At 42.1% G+C, this 24,472-nt stretch overlaps 1 protein-coding gene across 8 annotated transcripts in view; it reads right to left on the reverse strand.

Annotated features, from left to right (window-relative positions):
• LOC124487104 (RAS guanyl-releasing protein 2-like) overlaps positions 1 to 24,472 on the reverse strand; it is a 109,067-nt gene that overhangs the window by 59,084 nt on the left and 25,511 nt on the right. For 7 of the 8 annotated variants that reach the window (XM_047049157.1, XM_047049156.1, XM_047049159.1 and 4 more), the window contains exons 2-9: positions 22,537 to 22,667; positions 22,247 to 22,349; positions 15,266 to 15,322; positions 14,899 to 15,030; positions 13,796 to 13,946; positions 13,464 to 13,637; positions 11,481 to 11,597; positions 10,827 to 11,108 (exon numbers count right to left, since the gene is read on the reverse strand). In XM_047049157.1, coding sequence (XP_046905113.1) covers positions 10,827 to 11,108; positions 11,481 to 11,597; positions 13,464 to 13,637; positions 13,796 to 13,946; positions 14,899 to 15,030; positions 15,266 to 15,322; positions 22,247 to 22,349; positions 22,537 to 22,606 — 1,086 coding nt within the window. In that variant the 5' untranslated portion in view covers positions 22,607 to 22,667. The remainder of the gene's footprint in view (positions 1 to 10,826; positions 11,109 to 11,480; positions 11,598 to 13,463; positions 13,638 to 13,795; positions 13,947 to 14,898; positions 15,031 to 15,265; positions 15,323 to 22,246; positions 22,350 to 22,536; positions 22,668 to 24,472) is intronic. The other variant, XM_047049153.1, reaches the window with a different exon arrangement.

A 24,472-nucleotide genomic window follows, 5' to 3' on the forward strand; every position in this document is an offset into this window, starting at 1 on the left:
AGTCAATAACTAAAATTATTACAAAATATCATCCAGTGCATTAGCTTCACATGGGCGTTTGTGTGTTGACTGGTAAGCGCAATTCTTATGTCATGACATAAGCGAAAAACATTTTCATCATAAAATGTAAATATGTTTCGTAAAGCGGATAAGCATAACAAATAAAGGCATTTTGCATTTTCACACAGGAGCGAAACAGATTATATTATGACTTTGATAGTTTGCAACTATTTTGCAAATGGTAGGCTAAACCATTTATTAATATAATAAGGTAGGCCTGATAAAAGGAGATGATGGACAGTCATCTCCAATCATTTGATTCATAATAGGGTAATCGATCGTTCTTGAAGGTTTATAATTTAGAACTACAGAGGGTACAATTTCAGGGAATATTGTGAGGTGTCCTTGCATCGGTTGCAGCTGGAGCAGTTTTTTTCTTCTTCTTTTTTTACTATATTACCTCTAAATGTGGTTGATGAATTTAAGACGATAAATTGTGGATTTTTTTCACCCGTTGAATCACTTATTTTTGAGTACAATTTAAGAAATCTGATCATTTTGGTAAAAGAAAGATCTAGAAGTTTTATGCAGTTAAGGTTTTAATAAAAGCAGTTGTCCACTTCGTTTGCCTTTTATTTTTGTAATCAGACTCAGGCTTTGCATTTATTGGCATGTATCGGTTATCAGCTTCAAAATATATGGGAGTTATCGGACAAAATTTCCGAATTGGTGCATCCCTAGTTTAATCAAACATCCAAACATTTGGAGAATTTTCATTGGAGTTCTTAACTGATATTTCTGTATATATTAAATAAGTATGCATACTTATTATGTATGTGATTGCATCGATTAAAAAGCATACATTTGTTGCTGTTCATTTACACTTCAAAATAATAAGAGTGAAGTGTACAATGAAACAGGGTTCTCTTCTCAGTTCCCTTAGTGCAGAGGTCTTTAACCCTGGTCCTCAGGGACCCCCTGTCCTGCACGTTTTAGATGTTTCCCTGCTCCAACATACCTGATTCAAATGAATGGGTCGTTATCTAGTTAGGCAGAAGCCTGTTAACGACCATTCATCTGAATCAGGTGTGTCGGAGCAGGGAAACATCTAAAACGTGCAGGACAGGGGGTCCCTGAGGACCAGGGTTGAACACCTCTGCCTTAGTGCAATGGTGATAGGCTACTACAGTGAGATTATCTTTTTGGGATCCCCTGATGATTTTCTACAGTATCCCACTGACAAAGAAATGATCAGTCTATCATTTTAATTGTAGGGTTATTTGAACAGTGAGAGACAGAATAAAAACAACAAAATCCAGAAAAAAAACTAATGTCAAAATGTTTATACATTGATTTGCATTTTAATGAGTGAAATAAGTATTTGAACCCCTCTCAATCAGAAAGATTTCTGGGTCCCAAGTGTCTAGCTGAGATAAGGAGCACACTCTTATGCTGGGGACACACTACAAGATAATCGGGCCGATTTCGCCCCTTCCGACAATCCTAGGTAACGTCCCGATTATCTTGATGGTTCTACTGATTAATTTATCAGATGTTCCCTTGGTGTGAGGTGTGTCAAGGTGACCGAATCTGCTCGGAAGGACGTCGTGGTGCCCCGATCGCGAATCCTAAATATTCAACATGTTGAATAAATATTCAAACATATACATGTTGAATATTTGAGATCAGAAATCCTGATGTGTGGGGGGAACCCAGAGGACAAACGCCAAGTTTATCACGTGAAACGTAACAATATCCAATCAGTAAGCAAGCTGAGAGAAGACGGAAGCATAACAAACGGAGTCACGGCACAGCACAAAGATAAATGGAATTGATTTTTGGCAACAGCAAACCCTTTTCTTTTTTCCTGTGAATTTTCTGTGAAAATCATTGCAAAGACTATCATCGCAATTTCTTCCTGCATATTGTCCGCCATGCTTATTCTTAAGTCTGGAGAGATTTTTGATTTCTTGTGTTAACAGTCGGGACACCGGTTGGAAATCTGTTTGTGTGTGGTGTGCTGTCTTTGTCAAATCATGGCACACCACACACTGTAGGAGCAAAACGGCTAAATCTAGGATTTATTGTCTTCATGTGTGTGGTCTCTCACAGTTTGAAGATCTTATAAGACCAAAAAAGTTGTTAAGTGTGTCCCCAGCATTAAAGGGAGTGCTCCTAATCTCAGTTTGTTACATGTATAAAAGACACCTGTCCACAGAAGCAATCAATTAGATTCCAGATTTTACTGTAAGGCTGGGTGTCAAACCTGCCCCCACCTCTCATATGCTAAAATCTGGAGTTTCTGGACGGTCTCAACTTGATGACTCTCACACCCCATTCAAGATGTGGTCTGATTGGTTGTTCTTGTTTATAAAGGGAATTGTAATGCATTGTTCTTTGGATCTTCATCTCCTGAGACCTTTCCCTCAGTTCTCCCTTGTCCTACTCCTTGCTCACCTCTTGCTTTCTCTCTGATTTACAACGATCATGGTAGAGAAGGTAAGATTTAAAGGGGCGATTGATTGCAAAACCGATTTTACCTTGTCATAGTTGAATAACGACAGTTCGGTGGGTAAAATAAACATACAGTGAATATCAAAGTCCATTGACACCTCTTTCCTATGCAAATATCAAAAAGAAAAATTTGACTGTAAAACGCTAGCTTTTCAACAAAGCCACAGGTGTGACGTAGGACCACCCTTTTTGGCTCTGGTCTGTATCTTTGTCACGCCCCAAAATTTACATCCAGACCAGCCCGAGGTAGCGTTTATCTCCGATACTAGTTTAGCTGCGCGCTGCTCTGTGTAGGCACTTATAAGGAATTACAAAGAAGAACGTTTTGAATTATAACAAGGATATTAAAAATGGACCACGGTCGTAAATACTGTGTTCCACGGTGTACAGGGAAGGCTAACACTCACAGTCTTCCCAAGGAGCCAAACATTCGACAGGCATGGCTGCTGTTGTCCATGAGAAGATCCCGGCGAAGTTCGACACTCAATCATTCATTTGCTCTGAACATTTCACTCAAGACAGTCTTGACAACCTTGGACAATTTCAAGCAGGATGTACTAGGAAACTAAACCTGGAAAGAGGTGCTGTTCCGACCGTACGCTCATTACAACCGCAAGCTGTAAGGACAGTATGATGTTGTGCTAACAGTTATTAGCAATGTTAACGTGTCCTGTATATAGCATAGGTAGAATGCTAAATACGTTTCTACACACATGAAATTACTCTAGCTAGACTAGCTGTAGTCGGCATTAGAAGGGAAGCTTCCGAAAAAATAGCCAGAAAACGAACAGCAGTCTGGCTTATTGCTAACGCCTGTCTAGATAATCTATTTGAAAGAACTGGAGAAAGGCAGGTTCTAGATACAGGATACGTTAGCATTGCTAGTAACTGTTACTAGTAACACCTAGACTGTAGGCATGTAAACAAGTTTAGCTTGCTAGTTAACGCAAGAGCATAGGTAGAATGTGTGATAATTTAGCCTAGTTTATTGGCAATGGAGCAAACATTGTTTCTTGTTCCTGACTGTGTTTCATTCAAATAAATAACCTGTGTTATGTAAATCTACAATTCACGATGCATGTTTGTCCAGATCTTTGTCAGGTTATATTTCAGCAAGATATCTAGAGCTAGTTAACTGAAGCCGAGTTGAATCACTAAACTTTATTATGTCTTATTACACGGCTGTTCTTTAATGCTGTAGAATGCTCCATTCACTTGAAATGGGGCTTCCAAACGTTCTGCGGTGAACAATTTTCTCATATTTGACCGTTGCTATGCATATTTGACCGCTGTCAAGAGAAGTGGCCTTTTTGCCTCGGATTCACGTCTTTCGTAGCACTCCGCAAGTAGTCTGATAACTTTTTAACCCCAGCGTACTCTGTTGTTTAGCGACGTCAGCTGATTTGAAGCCTAAATAAAGCCTAAATAAGTCTATGAAGTTCAACTCTTTGGCGAACTATTTCTCTGCTGATCAACAATACGAATGGTACCAAATACATTGTAAAAAGACACACTGTGTTAAGTTATTTTTGTTGGCAAGTAGCCGTGTAATAAGCGGGATAATGTATAGAATGCCGGTTATTAGCTTGCCTCTAGCAAACTGCTTTTGAATTAGCCATGTCCCCCTAAATTAATATTGAACTTATTTACGTTTTGGGGGACTTTTTTTTTCATTTAGCAGACGGTACTATTTGAATCGCAATTTCATCTGAAATACTGCCAGTGACAACGTGGTTACGGTGCGTTCAGACTGCAGCGTTTTTTACCGCTCTGCACCGCTGGCCTTCCCACAGTGCACCACGCTCGGGGGCGTGTCAGACAGATCAATTCAGAGCTGTAGTTTTCTCTTAAATCACTGTTGTAGTTCGTATAATGTCATGGCAAATGTGCAGACAACATACAACTTTTACACACATTAAGCAAAAATCCGATACGCTTTCTAGATCTGACATGATCTTATCTACAAAAAAGATACATCAGACATAAACGTTGACATGTGTACCCTTTTATTATATTACTCGAAATCTCTGCAAATCAATCGCTAGATTATGATTTGCCACTACACATTCACTGCATGGATAGCGAGTGGCTGCCAGCCAGCATTTCAATGTTGGATGTCAATCGTGTGCCTGGTGAGCTAGCCTATTTAGCTAGTACAGAAGAAATTTACGTAATGCGACGAAACTGAATTAAAGTACAAAATACACAACATTGACGCCGTCAACCTCAGCAACCCTGCGCCAGGCATCATTTTTGTCTCTGTAATCGAACATAGACGTATCATACAATACTGGGTATGAAGACACATGCGATAAGTTGCTCTTCCATCTTGAAATTGTTAAACCTAGAAATGTTTACCATTACCAACAGTTGCTACGTTACAAGAAACAAGAAACCAACCCGATTGGCCAACGCCAGCGTTTTCACGCTCCTCATTTACATAAAGTTGAGAAAATCCAACTTTCGACGCCCCGCTCGCCTTCCCACAATGCCCTACGCGAGCGTCGATGCCCCGCTCGCCTTCCCACAATGCCCTACGCGAGCGTCAACGCCTGGTTTCATTGAAAATAAATTGGAAGACGACGCCCCGCTCTGCCCGCCCCGCTGCAGTGTGAATGCACCGTTACAGTAGCTTGTTTCAAAGGGGGTTCCTTGTTTCAAAGGGTGTTCTTAATTAATTATGCAATATGAGTAGGCTAAATGCTTGAAATATCACTAGAAGGGAAAACGGACCCACCTGCAACTGAAGCAAGCAAGCAGACCCTACAATTTCCCCAGAAATTGTACCCTCTCTAGTTTCCCCTGCAAGAGGGAAAGGTGATCAGCAAACTCATAGTTGAATCAAAACGAAAACATTTGGTAGACCGGTGTAAAAATGTACCTAATCTCTATGACTTAAATGTCATTGTAAGTTTTTCCCTTCTCGTGATATTTTCAGGCATTTAGCTTACTCATATTGCATTCATTCATTAATAAAGAACCCCCTTTGAAGCTTATTTTAATAGGGTGACCAGACCTCCTCTTTTACCAGAGATTCCAAAAACGTCCGGGATTTCGTCTCGTCGGATGTTTGTGTTTCTCTGGGTCTTTTACCATAGACATATATACATGTATATATGTCCATGTCTTTCACAAACTAATTATTACGCCCTTACAAGTTTTAAAAAGTGTATGTCCCTTACGTTCCACCTTCTTGCACGAGCTCTTGACTAGAGAAAACTGTCATTGGTCAACCGCCTTCTCAGTGTTGCCAGATGCAGGACCATTATCCTCCAAATACGATCATTTTGAGCCTTTAGTACGATACTTAGGCATTTCCAATCTGGCAACACTGAGCACCTTAGCGCCTCCACTAGTTGCATTGTTTACAACAGCACATGACATCTGCAGCCATGCCGAAACGTAAATGTGTCTTTATTTTCTTATATTAATATGTGGCTATATAAATAATGTATTATTTGTTATATTTATTGCTTTAATATATGGACAAGACACATTAAACAACCACTGAAAGCCACAGAAGCACTGGACTAAATGGCACAAAAAAGATTTGTTTACATTTGTATTTTGCAATTTTGTTAAGGTATAAATATATGATCAAATAACCATGTTGTGACATTTAAGCATTCACATGGTCATGGTGCGAAATGCACCGTAACAAAGTTTCCTCTTTTTTACAAACTCAAATCTGGTCGCCCTAATTTGAACAACAACGTTACCAGAAGTAGCTATCTCAAATGGAATCACAATTCAAATAGTACCATCTGCTAACTGAAAATATGCCCGCAAAAACATAAATAAGCTTGACATTCACTCATTCATAAAAATGTCAGTGGAACATTTACATTACATTTAGTGACTTAACAGACGCTCTTTTCCAGAGCGACTTACAGTAAATACAGGCACATTCCCCCCGAGGCAAGTAGGGTGAAGTGCCTTGCCCAAGGACACAACGTCATTTGGCACGGCAGGGAATCGATCCGGCAACCTTCGGATTACTAGTCCGAGTCCCTCACCGCTCAGCCACTTGACTCCTCATGGTAGCAATCATTGTCAGTAACAAGGCAAAATGTGATATAGCCCTGCTGTGTGGAGAAGCTGCCCCAGTAAATTGTAGGCTACTACTAGACTGTTTTGGTAGCGATTGCATTGTTTGAATTTGATTTAACGTTACTTCTATTGTACGGTCTAGGCTGAAATGAATTATATTCATGAACAGATTGACAACGTTTAGGCTCTGGCAATGGAGTTCAGGTTAGTAGTCACTAGTCAGATGGGTTCACCTATTGAAAGACTTTTGATTGAAGTAAGGGTACTGCCGAACATGTGCTGCCGTTTAACATCCTACAAACCTAACAGTTGTGTAGATGTTTTTTTTAGCTACTAGACTAGGCTACAGTACAGCATTGCAGTGAGCTACAATGGTTTGAAACCACTGCTAATGATAACTTCACCAACACTTCGTTTACTTGTAATCTAATGTCATAATAAATCCTACAACGAAAATGGATTTGTGAGGAATGTTTATTTTAACGACTGAAAACAGATGCATCATAGACCGCTGTAGCAGAGCCTGTTTAAGGACAGCCTGCCCACTCCCTTTAAGCCCCATTGTACCGAATTTTGTTGCAGTTCCACCAGAGTTCCACTGGGAGTGATCGCGGTCGAGTGCAAAATGAATGGGAGTCTATGGAGCTAAACGGCTAAATTTGTCTCTTTCACCTGATTGTCGTTGATAAATCTCAGATTTGATGGTAGTTTTTGCATGTTCAACATGGATTACAGGTCAAAAGTTGAATGAACGAGTACTTATGTCCTTTCGATTTCTTACAGGGTAAGTCGTTGTTGCCCATAACACGCTAGCATTCTGCTAACGAATGCTGATTGGTTAGTGAAGGACTGACTACGACCAGAGATCCCGCTTGATGGCATCCGAAGCAGAACCAGAATGTCAGAGCATTAGCACCATTATCAACAACATTAGCAAGCCAAAACTCTTTCTAGCATGTGTATTGACAGGGAGAGCCTAACCTGTCAGCTGTGTTGTCGATGCCTCGAGAGAAAAGTGGAAGTAACCAGAGCTTGCCGTCAAGCAGTAGCTCTGGTCGTTACGATGTGTATGACGTCAATGACATTTTCAAAGGCTTTTTAGAACAGAAAGGCGACTATTTTTTTGGCCTCCCCTTTCGAATTCAGAATTCAAATTACTAGACAAAAAACTTTATCCTGAGAAAAGTGGATTTTGAGCGCTATAGCTCCATAGACCTCCATTCATTCTGCACTCGACCGTTAGCGCCCTCATATGGAACTTGAGTGGAACTGCAACCAGTTCAGAACCCTGAAGTTTCCCGAGAGTGGGAGTTCTCCCTTTATTAGACATTCTCTGGCTGTAGCATGTGTTGCCCGGGCAACAGAGGCTAATGGCATGATGCTAATGCTTCAGTGAAATTGTAGACTACCGTTTCCGAAAGTAGATGTACTTCCTTAATAATGTTACTTTATATTGTACATTACACATCACAATTGTGTGTCATATCACAAAGTAAAATGAGCAAATAGTTATCACCCAGGCCTCTTTGCTTGTGGCATTTCTGCAGCTGCCTTGCTGTAAAGAAGTTAGCCTAGCCATCTCCCAGAAGTTAACGAGCTGCTTAACCAATGTTCTGCTAGAGATAGTCACGCGAGTTTGTGACGTTAGTGACGTTAGTGGCGTCAGTGACTGTGGCTAGCAAGTTAACCATGCAACGGAACGTAAATCCCAATACAAGCAACTCAAACGCTACCAAGACTAAATTTTGGACACCTAGGTTGCCTATGTAGTCCAAATATTGACAACGTTTTAGGGGTGGGAAAATAAATTAATAAAAATAATAATATATATGTGAGATAACAATGGTTGTGCCCTTTCCGAAGGCGAAGTACACCCAATAATAAACAGAAACAGGAAAACAATAGTGTTGCTTAACAGCATTCTCACAATAATAATAAGTATGCAGAATAACAAGTGTTTTTGCTTGCAGCAAACACACTAATAATATATATGTGAGATAACAAAGGTTGTGCTCTTGCCGTAGCAAGCACACCCTATAATATAATCATTTAATCATATTGCAAATGAATGAAATCAATGAAGGTTAACTCTTACCTACTCTACCATGATTATTGTAAACCAGAGATAGAAAGCAAGAGGTGAGGAAGGAGTAGGACAAGCCAGAGCTGAGGAAAAGGTTTCAGGAGATCAAGAATCCACAGAACAATCTTTCACAATTCTTTTTATACCCAAGAACAACTACAATCACACCACAATCTTGACCCTTATCAACATGACTAGCAATGCTACAGTAAGTTACACAATGATGTGTGAAAGCTATCAAGTTGAGACTCTATCCAGTAACTGCACATTTTACCATATGAGAGGGGGGGGCAGGTTGATAGCCTTACAAGATCAGCCTATATTCTTCTGACCAAAGTACACCATCTCTTGGTCAAAATAGAAATTCAGCAAATTCAACAATTAATATTCATCTAGGCTATTGTTCTTACTATTAACATCACCTGTGACCATGCATCCTCCTGTAACTGGTGTTCCAGTAAATCTATTTCAAGATAAGCCTTTATTCTTCTACCCTAAATAGGCCTACACCATCTCGTGGTCAGTTTTTGACACTTTCTTCATGAGAAGCAGTTTGTACAACTCATTTACTTGTAACTGGGAATACATTTCACCGTTCCACATGTAGAATTCACCTGCCATTCAATGAACATCTCACTGTATACAGCACCCATGTCAGAATGTGCAAATCGTTTTTATATTCGTTATTCTCATAATGTCAGTGTAACTGACAATTCCACACAAGCCTGTAAATAAAAGTATATGGAGAGAAAACTACCAATAGCTACCATACACTGCATCCATTTCTGCGGCAGCAGTCATTAATGTATCTTCGTCATCTTAATCATCATCCTTTGATGAAAAGCATTTCTGTTGCGGAAAACTGCTACTACAAGTTGAAAAAAGGCACCAATCGATATTTAGAATTTGTATCATGTCGAATATGATTAAAACCATGGTGACGTTGAGGCTACAAAAAGCGTATAGCCTAAGCAAAACATGCAATGTTCAAAGTATGTTTTTATAGTTATTAAAACATTTCCACATGCTATTTTATTAAGTCCACCACCTTTTCTAATATTAACGGACAGTGGGGTTAAATGTTCAATGTATGGACTGGCTATTGCCTTCAAATGCATTGACTCGGCAGCAATTGTCTTCCACGCCACTTGTATAGACTGCTACAGCCGTGTTGCTTTTTTCCGGAATATGTGCTCAAGCATAAACACGAAATAAAACTTGTATTTGAAGTTTGGTGAAGTAGGACAACGTTTTTTGTTGCCAGGTGCCATGGTGGATCCTAGTATCGAAGCTCCATTGATGTTGGCTTTTAACAGTTCTCATGCCCGCGCTTAACTCTGAGTTGACGTACTCTGAGTTGAGTTAACAAATTCATATCAGCTTTTCTGGAACCGAATTTTCTGAGTTTCCCATTTTAGAGTAACTCAACTCAGAGTTCAGGGTTAATCCCAGAGTTTGTTAAACCCACTACCTGGAATACCCCCCTGGACTAGTAGTGATTGGATGAACTTCCGTTGTGAACTACTTAAAGCTGGGTTAGGCAAGTTTTGCGATGCCAGCCATTTTAGTTTATGTTTGACACAATTCAAACTAAAATATCGCACCCCCTCCCTTCAAAGCCACTCCCACAAAATTACAGAAACGCGCATTGAGTGCAGGGGCAGAATGCGCTCAGGAAATTGATAAATTGGTAATTGAAACTTGTTTAGTTTTTTTTAAGATATAAAAGATTGATTTCATATTACTGTCAAACCGTTATATGTAGCCTATTGGTTGCTATCCAGATGTGAAGTTTATTTCGGTAAATATGCCAAAAAAGTGCTTCTCAAATACTGTTTAAAGGGAAATGTTCACTTTTTCTTAACGCTCTTGTGCTGTGGATTAATCACGTGGTGTTTTCACTTAATGCTGCATTGTTATACATGCAACATCGATATTTTGAAATGCAAAGTGACTACATGTTTCATTTGTGTTTATGCTGTTGTGTTATGGGTTATACATTTTACGCTTTTGCTTGCTCCAACGGTGTGCACCTAATGTTATTGTGCACGTTAGGGTTTTCAGGGAATTGGAAATGATGTTCCAATATCAGTACCTAAGGCAACAAAAGAGGCAAAACATTTCTGTATTTGTTAGATTTGTAATAAAATAAAAAAGTATTACTCAATGTATTACTTACCGTGAGGAGGTTAAGCAGGTCAGTGTTAGCATCTGTGTTAGGTGGCATGGTTTGGACCATTGCCAGATCCTGTAGGATAGCATACAACTGCTGTGTCTTGACTAAATTAACCCGGGTTTTCTCTGGGTCAACCCAGTCAGCCAGTGCCACGTGCACAGCAATCAGGTCTTTGAGGTGCACTCCCAGTATAGGGAAACGGAAGCCTGTGCACTCTGAGAAACGCTTGCGGTACTGGCTGTAGTTGCCGCACGACGTCACTAGTTCAATCAAACTATTGAACACCTGAGGAGAAAGAAGGGATTTAAAGGTGAGAAAATGGAGAGGAGTATGATTTCAGGAAGAAAATGTGAGGGGTAAAATGTGATTACCGTTCCTCTGACTGACAAGGCCAAAAATAACTATTGGTTATTGGTTAAACATTAACTGTCAAGTCAGGAGAAAAACAATTGTCGGACAGGAAGCCATAACATTTCATTAAATTAAATAATCATCATATGATATTTGGAGGAGGGAAGAAATACAAATACCACATGCAGTATTGTGTATATGGATACTTGCACATTTTCTGATATGTAAATCACATCAGTTTTTTGCATGAACATGATGATTTATGATTGAAATTTGATACATTAAGAAGCTTTTTTTTTGCTATACCTTGTTTGTTTCTGAACTGATGTGTGTCTGGGTTTCTTTGAGACGAGAGATAGAGCTGTTACTAAGACCCCCTACCACAGCCATCAGTGTGTTAAAGTTCTGCTGCTGAAGAAGTTTCTGTGAGGAGAAAGAAAGAAAAAGTGAGAGACAAAAAGACAGGAACAGAGAGACAGATTAATTAGAGCTAGCATGAGTGACAGACATGAAACAAGGGTATCGCCAATGTGTGGGAGTGTTAGTCGGTGCCAAGGAATATTTGGAGAAGTAGGACAGATAGTTTGAAAAGGAGCCAGAAGAAGAGAAGAGTTAGAGATGATGCAAATGGCTGTACAAGAGTCTTTGTATGCAAGGAAATAACCTCAATTTGAACACCCAATGTTAGCAGTTGCACTACTATGCATTAAGTCGACGTAAAAAAGGCAACATACATTTATCATACAACATATTCAATGTGTCATAGGTGAGGAGTTGAATGCATTTCTCACTGTTTTCATGATCTTCACACACAGCATTACTTCTTATTCAGAGATTGCAAACAAAGATTTCCTGTTATGTGACAATACTAAAAACCACTTTAGGTATTTTGCCTTGACTCTGCAAAGGTTGCCCAAACAGTCAAACCAAGGTCATAAAGACACATGCAGAGATACACACCAGAAAACCCAAATAAACACAACCAAATACTTTATCCATGATAGTGTATTAACTAAGGATCACAATTCCCATGTTACTATCCTTCTAATAGAAAAGCATGCTAGTATTCATCTGTGCATCTAAGTTTTTTGTGACACTTTGTGAATGGAGCTCTGCTGGAGGCAAAGCATTGCCCTTCAGCTCACATGGCATTTCACTGAAAATCAATCAGGTCGCAGCTGTTTGTGGGAACACTGCCTGGGGGCATCATCTGGTTAAGCTCAAATATCCATTTTAATCAATGCTCAAAGCTTCTGTAACAACATACTGTAGGCAGAGTAGACTGCTCGCCTGGCATCATGCAACTGAACTGTGGTCTAATGAACACTGACTACTAGTGCTAGGTATCAAGTGAGTAGTTGTCAGAGTTGTTGTCTGTCAATAACTGATTATTTCCACTGCTCATGGTCAGTAAGCTACACTAGTGACTGGCACAAAACAAAATCAATACTTTAAGTGAAATTACTTATTAGTAAGCCACTGATACCGTCAGTTGAGAAGTTTAGATGTATGTTTTAGTACACTGCTAATGGTGATAGATGAAGAAACATAAAAACTGGCTAAATGTAAGAGAATGAGAATTATGATGGCAGGAATTATTAAAAAAACATCTACAAAATCTACGGGATGATGGAGGTATGTCAGTGGTGAAATTCTGAAGCAAGGACGAGCAGAGAGAGAAAGCAGGAAGGAAAGGTAGCTGGCTATTCCCTAGAACCTTGGGAACATTAAAACTATTTAAAAAAATATATTTGGGAAAGGGAAAATATGTCCTCTTTACGCCATCATCTTAGTGTATCAACATCAAGTGGAAAGTAGAAGTGTACTGTACACAGAAGTGGGATTCTAAACCACCAAACGGCTGTGCTTTTTGGGCACTGGTGTGTTTGAGTGGAGGAAGTGAGAGCCTGCTGGGGCCTATGTGAATAAATCATGAAGAGTTTGTTTATGAGATAAAGAGAGGTGTCAGGGAGGTTTTCCCCTCAAACAAATCCCAAAATAGACACGGTTTAGAAAGAATAGAACACAACAGGGATTCGACCAATAATGGGGGTTGTGAGATGGTGACAACCCTGCAACCTATTGGTTACACCATTGTTAAATGTAAAGATAATTAATGACCTCTCCACTGTAGGTAGAAACTAGTATTGCCCTGAATGTTTGGCAGCTAAGCAAGACTAGTAACCCCCTGGCAATCCTCAGAGTCTTTCTGGCATCGACAAGGTTAAGGCCCAAATGTAAAATGTTACAAAAAACATATATAAACAAGACTAGACAGACAGTATTGACCTGGGCCACCCGGATGAAGTGCGAGATGACGGCAGCTCTTTGCGGAGCAGTGGGCTTGGTGAGGACCATAAGTTGAATCCACTGTGACACACTGTTGAAGAGGGTGATGAAGCGCTCCAGGATGGGGTTATCCACAGTGCAGCCGTGCATCACAAAGCTGTGGTAGTCCTGGAACTGATGGGAGGACATGCAGTGGCCAAGTTGATATACAAACACTCAAATGCATACTAGATGGTTTTATGTTGACACAGCATTTTATTCAAATCGAGATGTTAAGTCAGCAAACAGACAAAAAGACACATCTTTTTCAAACACAAACAGATCCTACTGACTAGAATCTTGCAGAAAGATTTGTACTCCAGGTAGGTGAGGTGTTCAGCCAATTCTGATGAGTCTAGGTGGTCAAAAAGCAGAGACATCTTCCTCTTCTTGGACATGGAGGGCACACGCTGGGTCACCTGACGCTTCCACTTGTACGATGGCCTGACAAACAAAGCCAAGTAACGTTGCTAAAGAAAGTGGACATTTGTACTCAGTGTGTACACTGAAGTTTAATCATATTGACGACATTAGCAGAGCTCTAGTTAAGACCACTGCCACAATAGCAGATAATATAACATACTGCTCTACAGAAGAGATATTATAAAACAGTCTCATGACAACTTTTAAAAGGGGTTAGTGTGTGCTTGCGATTGGGTCGGGCGAGTGTTGATCAGGACCTTGAGACCGCGGCTCCACCAGCCGATCATTACTGCGCAGACCAAATGACATTACCAGCGCAAGATGGCAGCACCCATATCCGGGATATTTTGGCTTCATTTTCGTACAGTGGGAGCAGGGTAGTAAATGTACATATTTTTTAGGGGGCAATTTTTGCCCCCGCTGAATGAAATCCAGGGACATTTACAACAAATTGGGGGCGCTTTTTGAAAGTTGTGAAATAACATTTTACCTTTGTTAAGACTATAAATATAGTTATTTAGGCTTACAGTATATGAGCAATTGTCATCAAATGGCAATACAGATTCAAAGTGTTTATTTTTTACAAAAAACTGAAAACATAAATCTGACAATCATATTCAATTTGATTGGTTGTCAACCACAAGATAGCAGTAGGCCCATCTTATTAGGATGGGGGGAAATCCCTCACTGGATGCACTCTGTCAAACGTTTGCTAAGTTAGCTAACTTGCAAGCAAGCCTTTGTGGCTAACTAACAAACTATTTTTTATAAGACAGAGAACTTTGGGTCATAGATGGATTTGGCCACTGTCAAGCAAGGTATTGCCCTGTGCCTGAGAACTGAGCATGTGAGACAAGCTTGCGATGTCCACTCTCTCTCACACACACACAAAAAAAAAACAAGTACACACATTCACCCTTTGTCTTCCTCTCACTCATCTCTCTCCCTCAAACTCACAAAAACAGACACTTACACACTGTCAATGTCTATGAGCCGACTTTGGCGCTCATTCCCCTCAGTGGTCAAGAGGTCCTTCAGGTCTTTGATCTGGTCCGCCAGCGCTGGGTTCAGATTGAACTCTGCTGGGAACTCTGAAATCCAGTACCTAGGGACACAAAAACAGACAAAGGAGGTCATAGAGAGTTGGGGTATCAACAGTAACCACAAGGGAGAAGGGAGAAAAGAGAAAGGTCCAGACAAAAGAGGAACAGAGAGTGATAAATTGAAAAGCAGAGACAAAAAACGAAAGAAAACATTTAAGATAAGATACGACACGACACGACACACCTGATACACCTGTTGCAACACATTCAAACTGAGCCAAAATAGTAATGTCTTACTTCACAAGATGGCATATTTTTGTTCTGAGCTCAGCAGTGCAGTTCTCCTCCTGTGACCTAAGTGAAATGTTAAGGTAAACCTGGGGCGCAAGTTGGTTTGTGGGTGCGACAAGCTATGTCTATCTGACTACCTATCCAGGATAGATGACATGTAGGTCAATTATTTCTCCGGATATGGCAGGAATTAGGTTTACATGTTCAGGTTAATCAATTATCAATCAGATTGTGCACATTTAATAACCTTTAATTTAAAAGTTATAAATCCACAGATCATGTCATATGATACATCCTCGAATGTTTTTACATCCCACGTACTGAGCCTATTCAGGTCACGTGAAAAATTCCCATGAAACACACTGGCAGTTTATCAATCCGAAGAACGCTAAGAACATACTTCGCCAACGTTCTTGCCAAGCGTCCATGCAAGAACGGTCCTGCAAGACCGCGAGGACGGAGAACGATTTGAGATGTGAGTGTTCTTGGATATTATCTTGCAATAACTTTGGGGAAATCAGATGCGTTCTCGCTGGCCAAGTGACCAACCGATGCATCCTCGATAAAAGGGGCGGACCAAGAACACTGTCCGCTCAACCGGGCAGGGTGGTGCGACAGGCTTGCTTCTTTCCCCACATATTAAATACACATCCACACCACTCTCTGTTACTACCAAATCATTTGAACACCAATATGTAATGCTAACTGATCCTATCAAAGCATTCTGAATTGTTCTTTATCGCCCACCAGGACCGCTAGCCGACTTTGTGGAGGAGCTGGACATGCTCCTAAGTGTCCTCCCGGATGATGGAACCCCGCTGATAATCCTTGGGGACTTCAACATCCACCTCCAAAGAACGCAGGCCGTCGACTTCTTGTCTCTCCTGACCTCCTTCGACCTGACACTGCTGAATACACAGGCGACCCACAAACCACTTTAACTGCATCACTTGACTCTCTCTGTCCCCTGTCAACCAGGCCTGCACAATCTTCTCACTCCTGCCCGTGGCTTACGGATATTATTTGTGAAGAACAGTCCACCCTTCGGGCAGCTGAGAGGAGATGGCGCAAGTCCAGAGACGGTCTGGACCTTGATAAGTACCACTCCCTCCTTAAATCCTTCTCTTCTCACATAACTGGTGTTAAAACCCACTACTTTCTGAACAAAATTTACTCTGCTACAAACCCCCACAAACTTTTCTCCATCTCAGCTAGGATTGAAGCCTGCCACACAGACATCTCCACCTGGATGACCAAGCATCACCTCCAGCTGAACCTGGCCAAAACAGAACTTCTCATCATCCCAGCCAAACCTTCCGTCTCTCACAATCTCTCAATCAGCCTGGGATCTGCGACGGTGACCCCTACATCCTCTGCCAGGAACCTTGGGGTTACCATGGATGACAAGCTGTCCCTCACAGCCCACATTGCTGCAGTCTCCCGGTCGTGTAGACTCACCCTCTACAACATCCGGAAGATCAGGAGATACCTGTCTGAGCACTCAACCCAGCTGCTAGTCCAATAACTTGTCCTCTCCAAGTTGGACTACTGCAACTCGCTTCTCGCCGGTCTCCCAGCATGCGCAACCCGCCCTCTTCAGAGGATTCAGAACGCAGCGGCCCGCCTGGTCTACAATCTACCTAGACGCTCCTATATTACCTGGCTCCTAATCTCCCTCCACTGGCTACCAATCATGGCCCGCATCAGATTCAAGACCCTGGTACTGACCTTCCGAGCAGTGAACGGGACTGCACCAGACTACATCTCTCAGTCATCCTCACTAACTTTTACAGATGCACTATCGAGAGCATTCTGACTGGTTGTATTACAGTGTGCTATGGGAGCTGCACAGATTCCTTGGTTATTGTGCTAGGCGACTTTAACAAAGGCAATCTCACTCAAGAACTCCCCAAATACAGACAACTCATCAAATGCCCTACCAGAGAAGGGAACACGTTGGATCATTGCTACTCTACAATCAGTAAAGCATACCATGCGGTTCCCCGAGCAGCACTGGGTCACTCAGACCACGCCATGGTTCACCTGATTCCTGCATACAGGCAGAAGCTTAAGCGCTGCAAGCCTGCTGTGAGGACATCGAAACAGTGGACCAGTGAGGCTATGGAGGAACTGCGGGCGTGCTTGGACTGTATCGACTGGGATATGTTCATGACTGCCGCGTTTAGGAGTGGGGACAGGGACAGTTTCAAGGAGTCGAAGAACAGGTTTAGCAAGGCGGTGAGAGAGGCTAAACGACTGTACTCAGAGGCTGAAGTGCCAGTTCTCTGCTAACGACTCTGCTTCTGTCTGGAGTGGACTCAGGCAGATCACCAACTTCAAGCCCAGAGCCCCCCACTCCACTAACGACTCTCGTCTGGCCAACGACCTGAACGAGTTCTACTGTCGTTTTGAAAGACAATTGGACAGTCCTGTACAACTCCTTTCCACCCGTGAGGCCTCCCCCCTCCCCCCCTCTACAGTGACGACCCTCTCCATTCAGGAGAGAGAAGTGAACAAACTGTTCAAGAAACAGAACCCCCGCAAAGCAGCTGGGCCGGACTCTGTCTCTACAGCCACCCTCAAGAACTGCGCTGACCAACTGTCTCCGGTGTTTACCTACATCTTCAACACCTCCCTGGAGACATGCCATGTTCCAGCCTGTCTCAAGTCCTCCACCATCATCCCTGTGCCCAAAAAGCCCAGGCCAACTGGACATAATGACTACAGACCCGTCGCCCTGACCTCTGTGGTAATGAAGTCTTTTGAGCGCCTGGTGTTGGCACACCTTAAAGCCATCACAGACCCTCTACTGGACCCCCTGCAGTTTGCCTACAGAGCCAACAGGTCTGTGGACGATGCAGTTAATATGGCCCTCCACTTCACCCTACAGCACCTGGACTCCCCAGCATCCTACGCCAGGATCCTGTTTGTGGACTTCAGCACTGCCTTTAATACCATCATCCCCGCTCTGCTTCAGGACAAGCTCTCCCAGCTGAACGTGCCTGATTCCACCTGCAGGTGGATCACAGACTTCCTGTCTGACAGGAAGCAGTGCGTTAAGCTGGGAACACAAGTCTCTGATTCCCGGTCCATCAGCACTGGATCTCCCCAGGGTTGCGTCCTTTCTCCTCTACTCTTCTCCCTGTACACCAACAGCTGCACCTCCAGTCATCCGTCCGTGAAACTCCTGAAGTTTGCAGACGACACCACCCTCATTGGGCTCATCTCTGGTGGAGACGAGTCTGATTATAGGTGGGAAGCAGACAACCTGGTGACCTGGTGCAGCCAGAACAACCTAAAGCTCAATGCTCTCAAGACAGTGGAGATGGTTGTGGACTTCAGGAAGAACACAGCCCCACTCACCCCCATCACCCTGTGTGACTCCCCAGTCAACACTGTGGAGTCCTTCCGCTTCCTGGGCACTATCCTATCCCAGGACCTCAAGTGGGAACTGAACATTAGCTCCCTCACCAAGAAAGCACAACAGAGGATGTACTTCCTGCGGCAGCTGAAGAAATTCAACCTGCCAAAGACAATGATGGTGCACTTCTACACAGCCATCATTGAGTCCATCCTCACCTCCTCCATCACCACCTGGTACGCTGCTGCCACTGCCAAGGACAAGAGCAGGCTGCAGTGTATCATCCGCACTGCAGAGAAGGTGATTGGCTGCAATCTGCCTTCCCTCGAGGACCTGCACACCTCGAGGACCCTGAGACGGATCCACACAAGATTGTGGCTGACTCCTCCCACCCTGGACATTCCCTGTTTCAGTCACTCCCCTCTGGCAGAAGGCTGCGGTCCATCAGGACCAAAACCTCACGCCATACAAACAGTTTCTTCCCTTCCGCTGTTGGCCTCCTCAACAAGGCCAAAGCTCACACTGACTGAATGTCTTTAAAAACTTTTTACATTTTGCACTACACTCAATTCCTGTAATATTTGTATTTTATATTGTAAATTGGCAACTTATATTTTACTTATTGTATATTTTATTTTAATTTTAGACCACATATTTAAATTTAAGATTCCTATATGTTTACTGTATGCACCTTCCTGCCAAAGCAAATTCCGTGTCTGTGCAAACTTTCATGGCGAATAAATCCCATTCTGATTCTGATGAAATTATTATTATTTTTTTTTTATCAATTCCCAGCCATAAAATAAAAATAAGAATATCAATGGGCAAATAAGGTGGCTTGTGTGTAGTGCAACAGGTGTCGGAGGCAAACTGCAGGCGGTCCAGGAGGGGGTTTGTGACGGATTTGAGGTGTGCCAGCACCAGGCGCTCAAAATCCTTCATTACCACAGAGGCCAGGGCGACGGGTCTGTAGTCATTATGTCCTGTTGGCCTTGGCTTTTTGGGCACAGGGATGATGGTGGAGGACTTGAGACAGGCTGGCACATGGTACGTCTCCAAAGAGGTGTTGAAGATGGTAGTGAACAACCGAAGACAGCTGGTCTGCGCAGTGCTTGAGGGTGGCTGGAGAGACAAAGTCCGGCCCAGCTGCTATGCAGGGATTCTGCCTCTTGAAAAGTCTGTTAACTTCTTTCCTGAATAGAGAGAGTTGTCTTTGTGGGGGGGGGGGGGGCTCTTGGGTGGGGACCGTCCAATTGTCTTTCAAATCTGAAGTAGAACTCGTTCAGGTCGTTGGCCAGTCGAGAGTCGTTAACGGTATGGGGGGCTCTGGGCTTGTCGTTGGTAATCTGCCTGAGCCCTCTCCAGACAGAAGCAGAGTCGTTAGCAGACAATTGGGCTCTCACCACTCGATCCCCACTCCTAAATGCTTGCTCCTTCACCATCCTCAACCTTCTGAGCTTGGCAGAGAACCAGGGCTTTTCGTTGTTGAAGTTCACCCTGGTGCATGTTGGAATGCAGCAGTCCTTACAGAAGCTGATGTACGAGGTCACAGTCTCTGCGAGTTCATACAGCCTACTGCTAGCAGTCGTGAACATTTTCCAGTCAGTAGAGTCCAAGCATGCCTGCAAATCCTCCATAGTCTCACTGGTCCAGTCCACCGTTTGGATGTCCTCACAGCAGGTTTACAGAGCTTTAGTTTCAGGAATCAGGTGGACCATGGCATGGTCAGAGTGACCCAGTGCTGCTCGAGGGACGGCGTGGTAGGCTCTACTGACTGTGGTGTAACAGTGATCCAGAGTGTTCCCTTCTCTGGTGGGGCATTTGTTTAATTGTCTTTATTTGGGGATGAGATTATTTGTAAAAAAAAACTAAAGGATGATGCAAACACAAATCCTTTATTTTAGTGCATTAAATGATATAAAAATTATATCCTGAGAAAAGGATTTTGAGGGTTATAGCTCCATAGACCATTCATTCTGCACTCGCCCGTGAGCGCCCACATATGGAACCTCGAGTGGAACTACAACCAGTTCAGAAGCCTGAAGTTTCAAGACAGTGGTAGTTCTCCCCTTATTAGACATTCTCTGGCTTGATGTGGCTTGATGTCAGGTGAAATATTCATCTGAATCAGTCGCACTTTCGTGCTGTTCCCACATGTATTCATGTTGCGTCCAAGACGTAGGGCTGGGCGGTATGACGGTATATACCGTGCGACGGTAGAAATGTGTCTACCGGGAGAGATTTGGCTATACCGTTTCAACCACGGTATACTTTACACTATATTTTTGTATTACACGTGTCAATTAAATGTCTGGTTGTCGTATTGTATATAAGCCATCATATCGGTTTCGGCGCATTCTTGCGCATTCGGCGCATTCTTGCGATATTTAGAATTGTAGTTTAACTTCTATTTGATTTGCTATTTTCGTTTGACCTGAAGCACATTTGTGTTGGTCTGACGGAATTTTCGATGTGGAGTATTTTGTTTAAGCGGACCACATTCATGCCGATGCTAATTAGCCTACTTATATATTTGATGTCCCATTCTGCAGGTAACCAATTCGATTTGTTGTTCAAGTTTTATGTCTCGCGCTGTAAAATTCTTGTTGTAAAATTACACTTGTGGCGTTGCTAGCATTCTTGATCTAGGATGACTAGTGAAGGCTAACTACTTACTGAGAGTGAGGTCATGGCTGGAAATATCAAACTGAAACGTATTGACCAAGTTTTAACGAGGTACGCCGAAACCAAAGTTATATGTATAGTAAAAGTCAGACTGATCGCTTTCGCTCATTTTGAAATTTTCGTCGGAGGTCATTACGGATCCGTATTGAGCTGTGAGTAGCTCACCACGCGGATGGCATGACTGCGCATCAGCCAATAGGAACGCTCGTACTCGTAATACTTTTTTTTTGTCTTTTGTTTTTAACTCAAGTGTTGTCTCATGTGAGGCAGTTGTTTTTGTTTGTAATAAAGAAATAATAGAGTGTGATGATGTACGGTATGGTTATTTTATACCATTTCTTAATTGAATTTACAGAACAATTACTATACCGTGATATCTACCGTAACCGTGATATAAAATTACTCATACCGTGATATAAGATTTTGGCCATATCGCCCACCCCTACCAAGACGTCAGAAAACAATAGAGTCTTGATGAACGAAGGAGTTAGCTAGCTGTGTGTGTTGCGATAGTAGGTTAGATAGCTAGCTGCAGAGCTGTATCAGCAATCTTACATTTACATTACATTTAGTCATTTAGCAGACGCTCTTATCCAGAGCGACTTACAGTAAGTACAGGGACATTCCCCCGAGGCAAGTAGGGTGAAGTGTCTTGCCCAAGGACACAATGTCATATAGCACGGCCAGAAATCGAACCGGCAACCTTCTGTTTAATAGCCCGATTCCCTAACCACTGCCATCTGACAATCTTCACGTCCTTTGGTAGTTGATAGCAGCATAGCAGTAGTCAGACACTACGCACAAATGGGGCGGTTCGCAAGTAAATTGTAGGTTGGGCTAACCCTCCCTCATATTTGTTTCCATCTCATATGAAAATTATAAATAGATGGTTCATCATCTGCTAATTAAGAGACAAAGATTGTTCTGACTATGAAGGATACTTCAACAACAGTTTCTTTGCCATTTCGGTGGAGGGAAGGTACCATGGGTGCATCATTAGGAACATGCGCACCAAGGAAGGTTCTTTCAGAGTGCCCTTCTCATCTGAAAGAAGTAAAACACATCACACCATTGTTAAAACAACAAATCAGTTTCAAAGGACTATCACTTTGTGATTTCAGGCAGTCAACAATCAATAGATGGGCATACTACTGGAAATATACACCTCAAAATTATAGAACATAGTAAGAACATTTAAGTGTTACGATACAAGGCAGAGTAGCAGACCAACCAAATGCTTGGATGCATGCATCAACAAGTTCATCCACCGTGGCTGACTGGTCTGAAGAACTGTGCTGCATGTTTTTCTTTCCTTTCCTCTTAGTTTTGGTCTTCTTTCCTCTTCCTATCTCTCAGCCACTCCTGAAAAACAATATCAAGAAGAACACATTGCAACACCTGATTTTTTAAATAATGTCTTAAGAGTTTGTGAAATTGATGGAAATGAAAGCTTATTTGATTACTGTAGATTTAAGTTTTAGTATCTGGTTCTGGAAGATCAGAGGGCCACACTTTGTATTAAGGTTGCATGAACTACCATGTAAGTTCATAGCAATACCTAAAATAACACAGTTGGTACATAGGAATTGCTATTAAATCAAATGGTTGTTAGCTGTATTTGTTTTTACAAAAGTGTAAGAAGGCACAGATTTGGGGAGGGGTGTAAAGGTTCATGATTGTAGTAAAAGGGCAGTTAATACAGATTTCCCAGTAGAGTCCAACCTCCCCCATAAAGTAATAAAGTCTAACTACATAGCAGTTAGTTTCTATTTAACTACAATGTTGTAACTAGGTATTATTATGTAGTTACGTCGCAGTAGTGTTGCAGATCATTGTCCAATAAATTGACCATCATCCTTTCGAAGGAACTAAAATAAATTGATTGATGTTGAGTAAATGTCCCTAACCAATCTAGCCAATGAAGTGTGCATACATAGCATTTTACTACACAGTAAATTTTAACTTTTTCGACAGATACTGAACTAGTACAAACCTCAGCCTTAATTAATTGTTCTTCAACAATCCTCATTATCATGACCACATGTCTGGTAAAAGAAAAATGTTTGTTTAAAAAATACATCTATGTTTCAATGCACAGGCGCAAACATTACTGTGGGAATATCAGTCGTCCAAGATGGTAAGCCACAAAAGAAAGCCAGCTGATCTCAGTGTGAAGCCTCTTTTCACCAGGAAAACCACAATTTATCACTTCCTTAAATAGCACTGCAGTCATTACATATAATGTACATTGTTGCTGTATTATGTTCCAGTGTAAAAGGACATGCCTAGTACAGGACATGTCAATCTTCTAACATTGTAGCATAGTAAAAAGCCTTATCGTGGTTTCCTTAGTAAGCTATTTAAGTCCCAGCAGGGAGCCATGGCAACACATCTTCATGCCCTCAACATAAGCAAAAGCTTCCATGAACACAGACACACAAACACACACCCTTCTTTCCATATCAGGACAGCCTGACCAAAAATACTGCAAAGCTACGACTAATTGAAATCCTTGGAAAGACCATAAGATATTATTTTTGCACTAGTGTTTTAAATTAAATGGTCTTTGAATGCCACTAAGTAGCTGTTGCCTGCTGTAGCTGTTTGACTTTACAGCAGCATTTATGTACATAGCTAAATACAATGACCATGAGCATCTCCACTTAAACACTTTTGTTAAATGGGGGTGGTTGCTACAGTATGCATTAGGTCTTGCATTAACAGAGAGGGAGATGATGCATGTTGAGGTAATTAAAAGTCTAAGACTGCATGTGTTTGTATGTGTTTTGCAGGTTTAGGTGTCAGCCTCTGCCAGAAGGGGTAACTCATGCGTGGGAATGCATGAAGGCACTGCAGCAGAAGTGTGCCTGTGTGTGACAATGAAGCCTTCCCCTGGCTGTTTCTGCAGCAGAGTGATGGGCGGACATACTCAATTACAGACTTCATGAGCTGTCTGAGACACACACACACACACAAAAAAGAAAAAAAAGAAGATAGTTTTAAACTGTCCATCAGTCACAGAGACCAGGTGAGAAAAGAGGAACTACCGAGTATGGGAAAGGGGAAAGGAAAAGGAGGAAAAGACAGCTTTACCCCCTTGTCATTAGTCTAGGATGATCTGCCTCTATGTGGTTGTGGGAGCCCAGTGGCATACGTTCAAAATTACT

Source organism: Hypomesus transpacificus, chromosome 25 (assembly GCF_021917145.1).
Source record: "Hypomesus transpacificus isolate Combined female chromosome 25, fHypTra1, whole genome shotgun sequence".
Lineage (NCBI taxonomy): Eukaryota > Metazoa > Chordata > Actinopteri > Osmeriformes > Osmeridae > Hypomesus > Hypomesus transpacificus.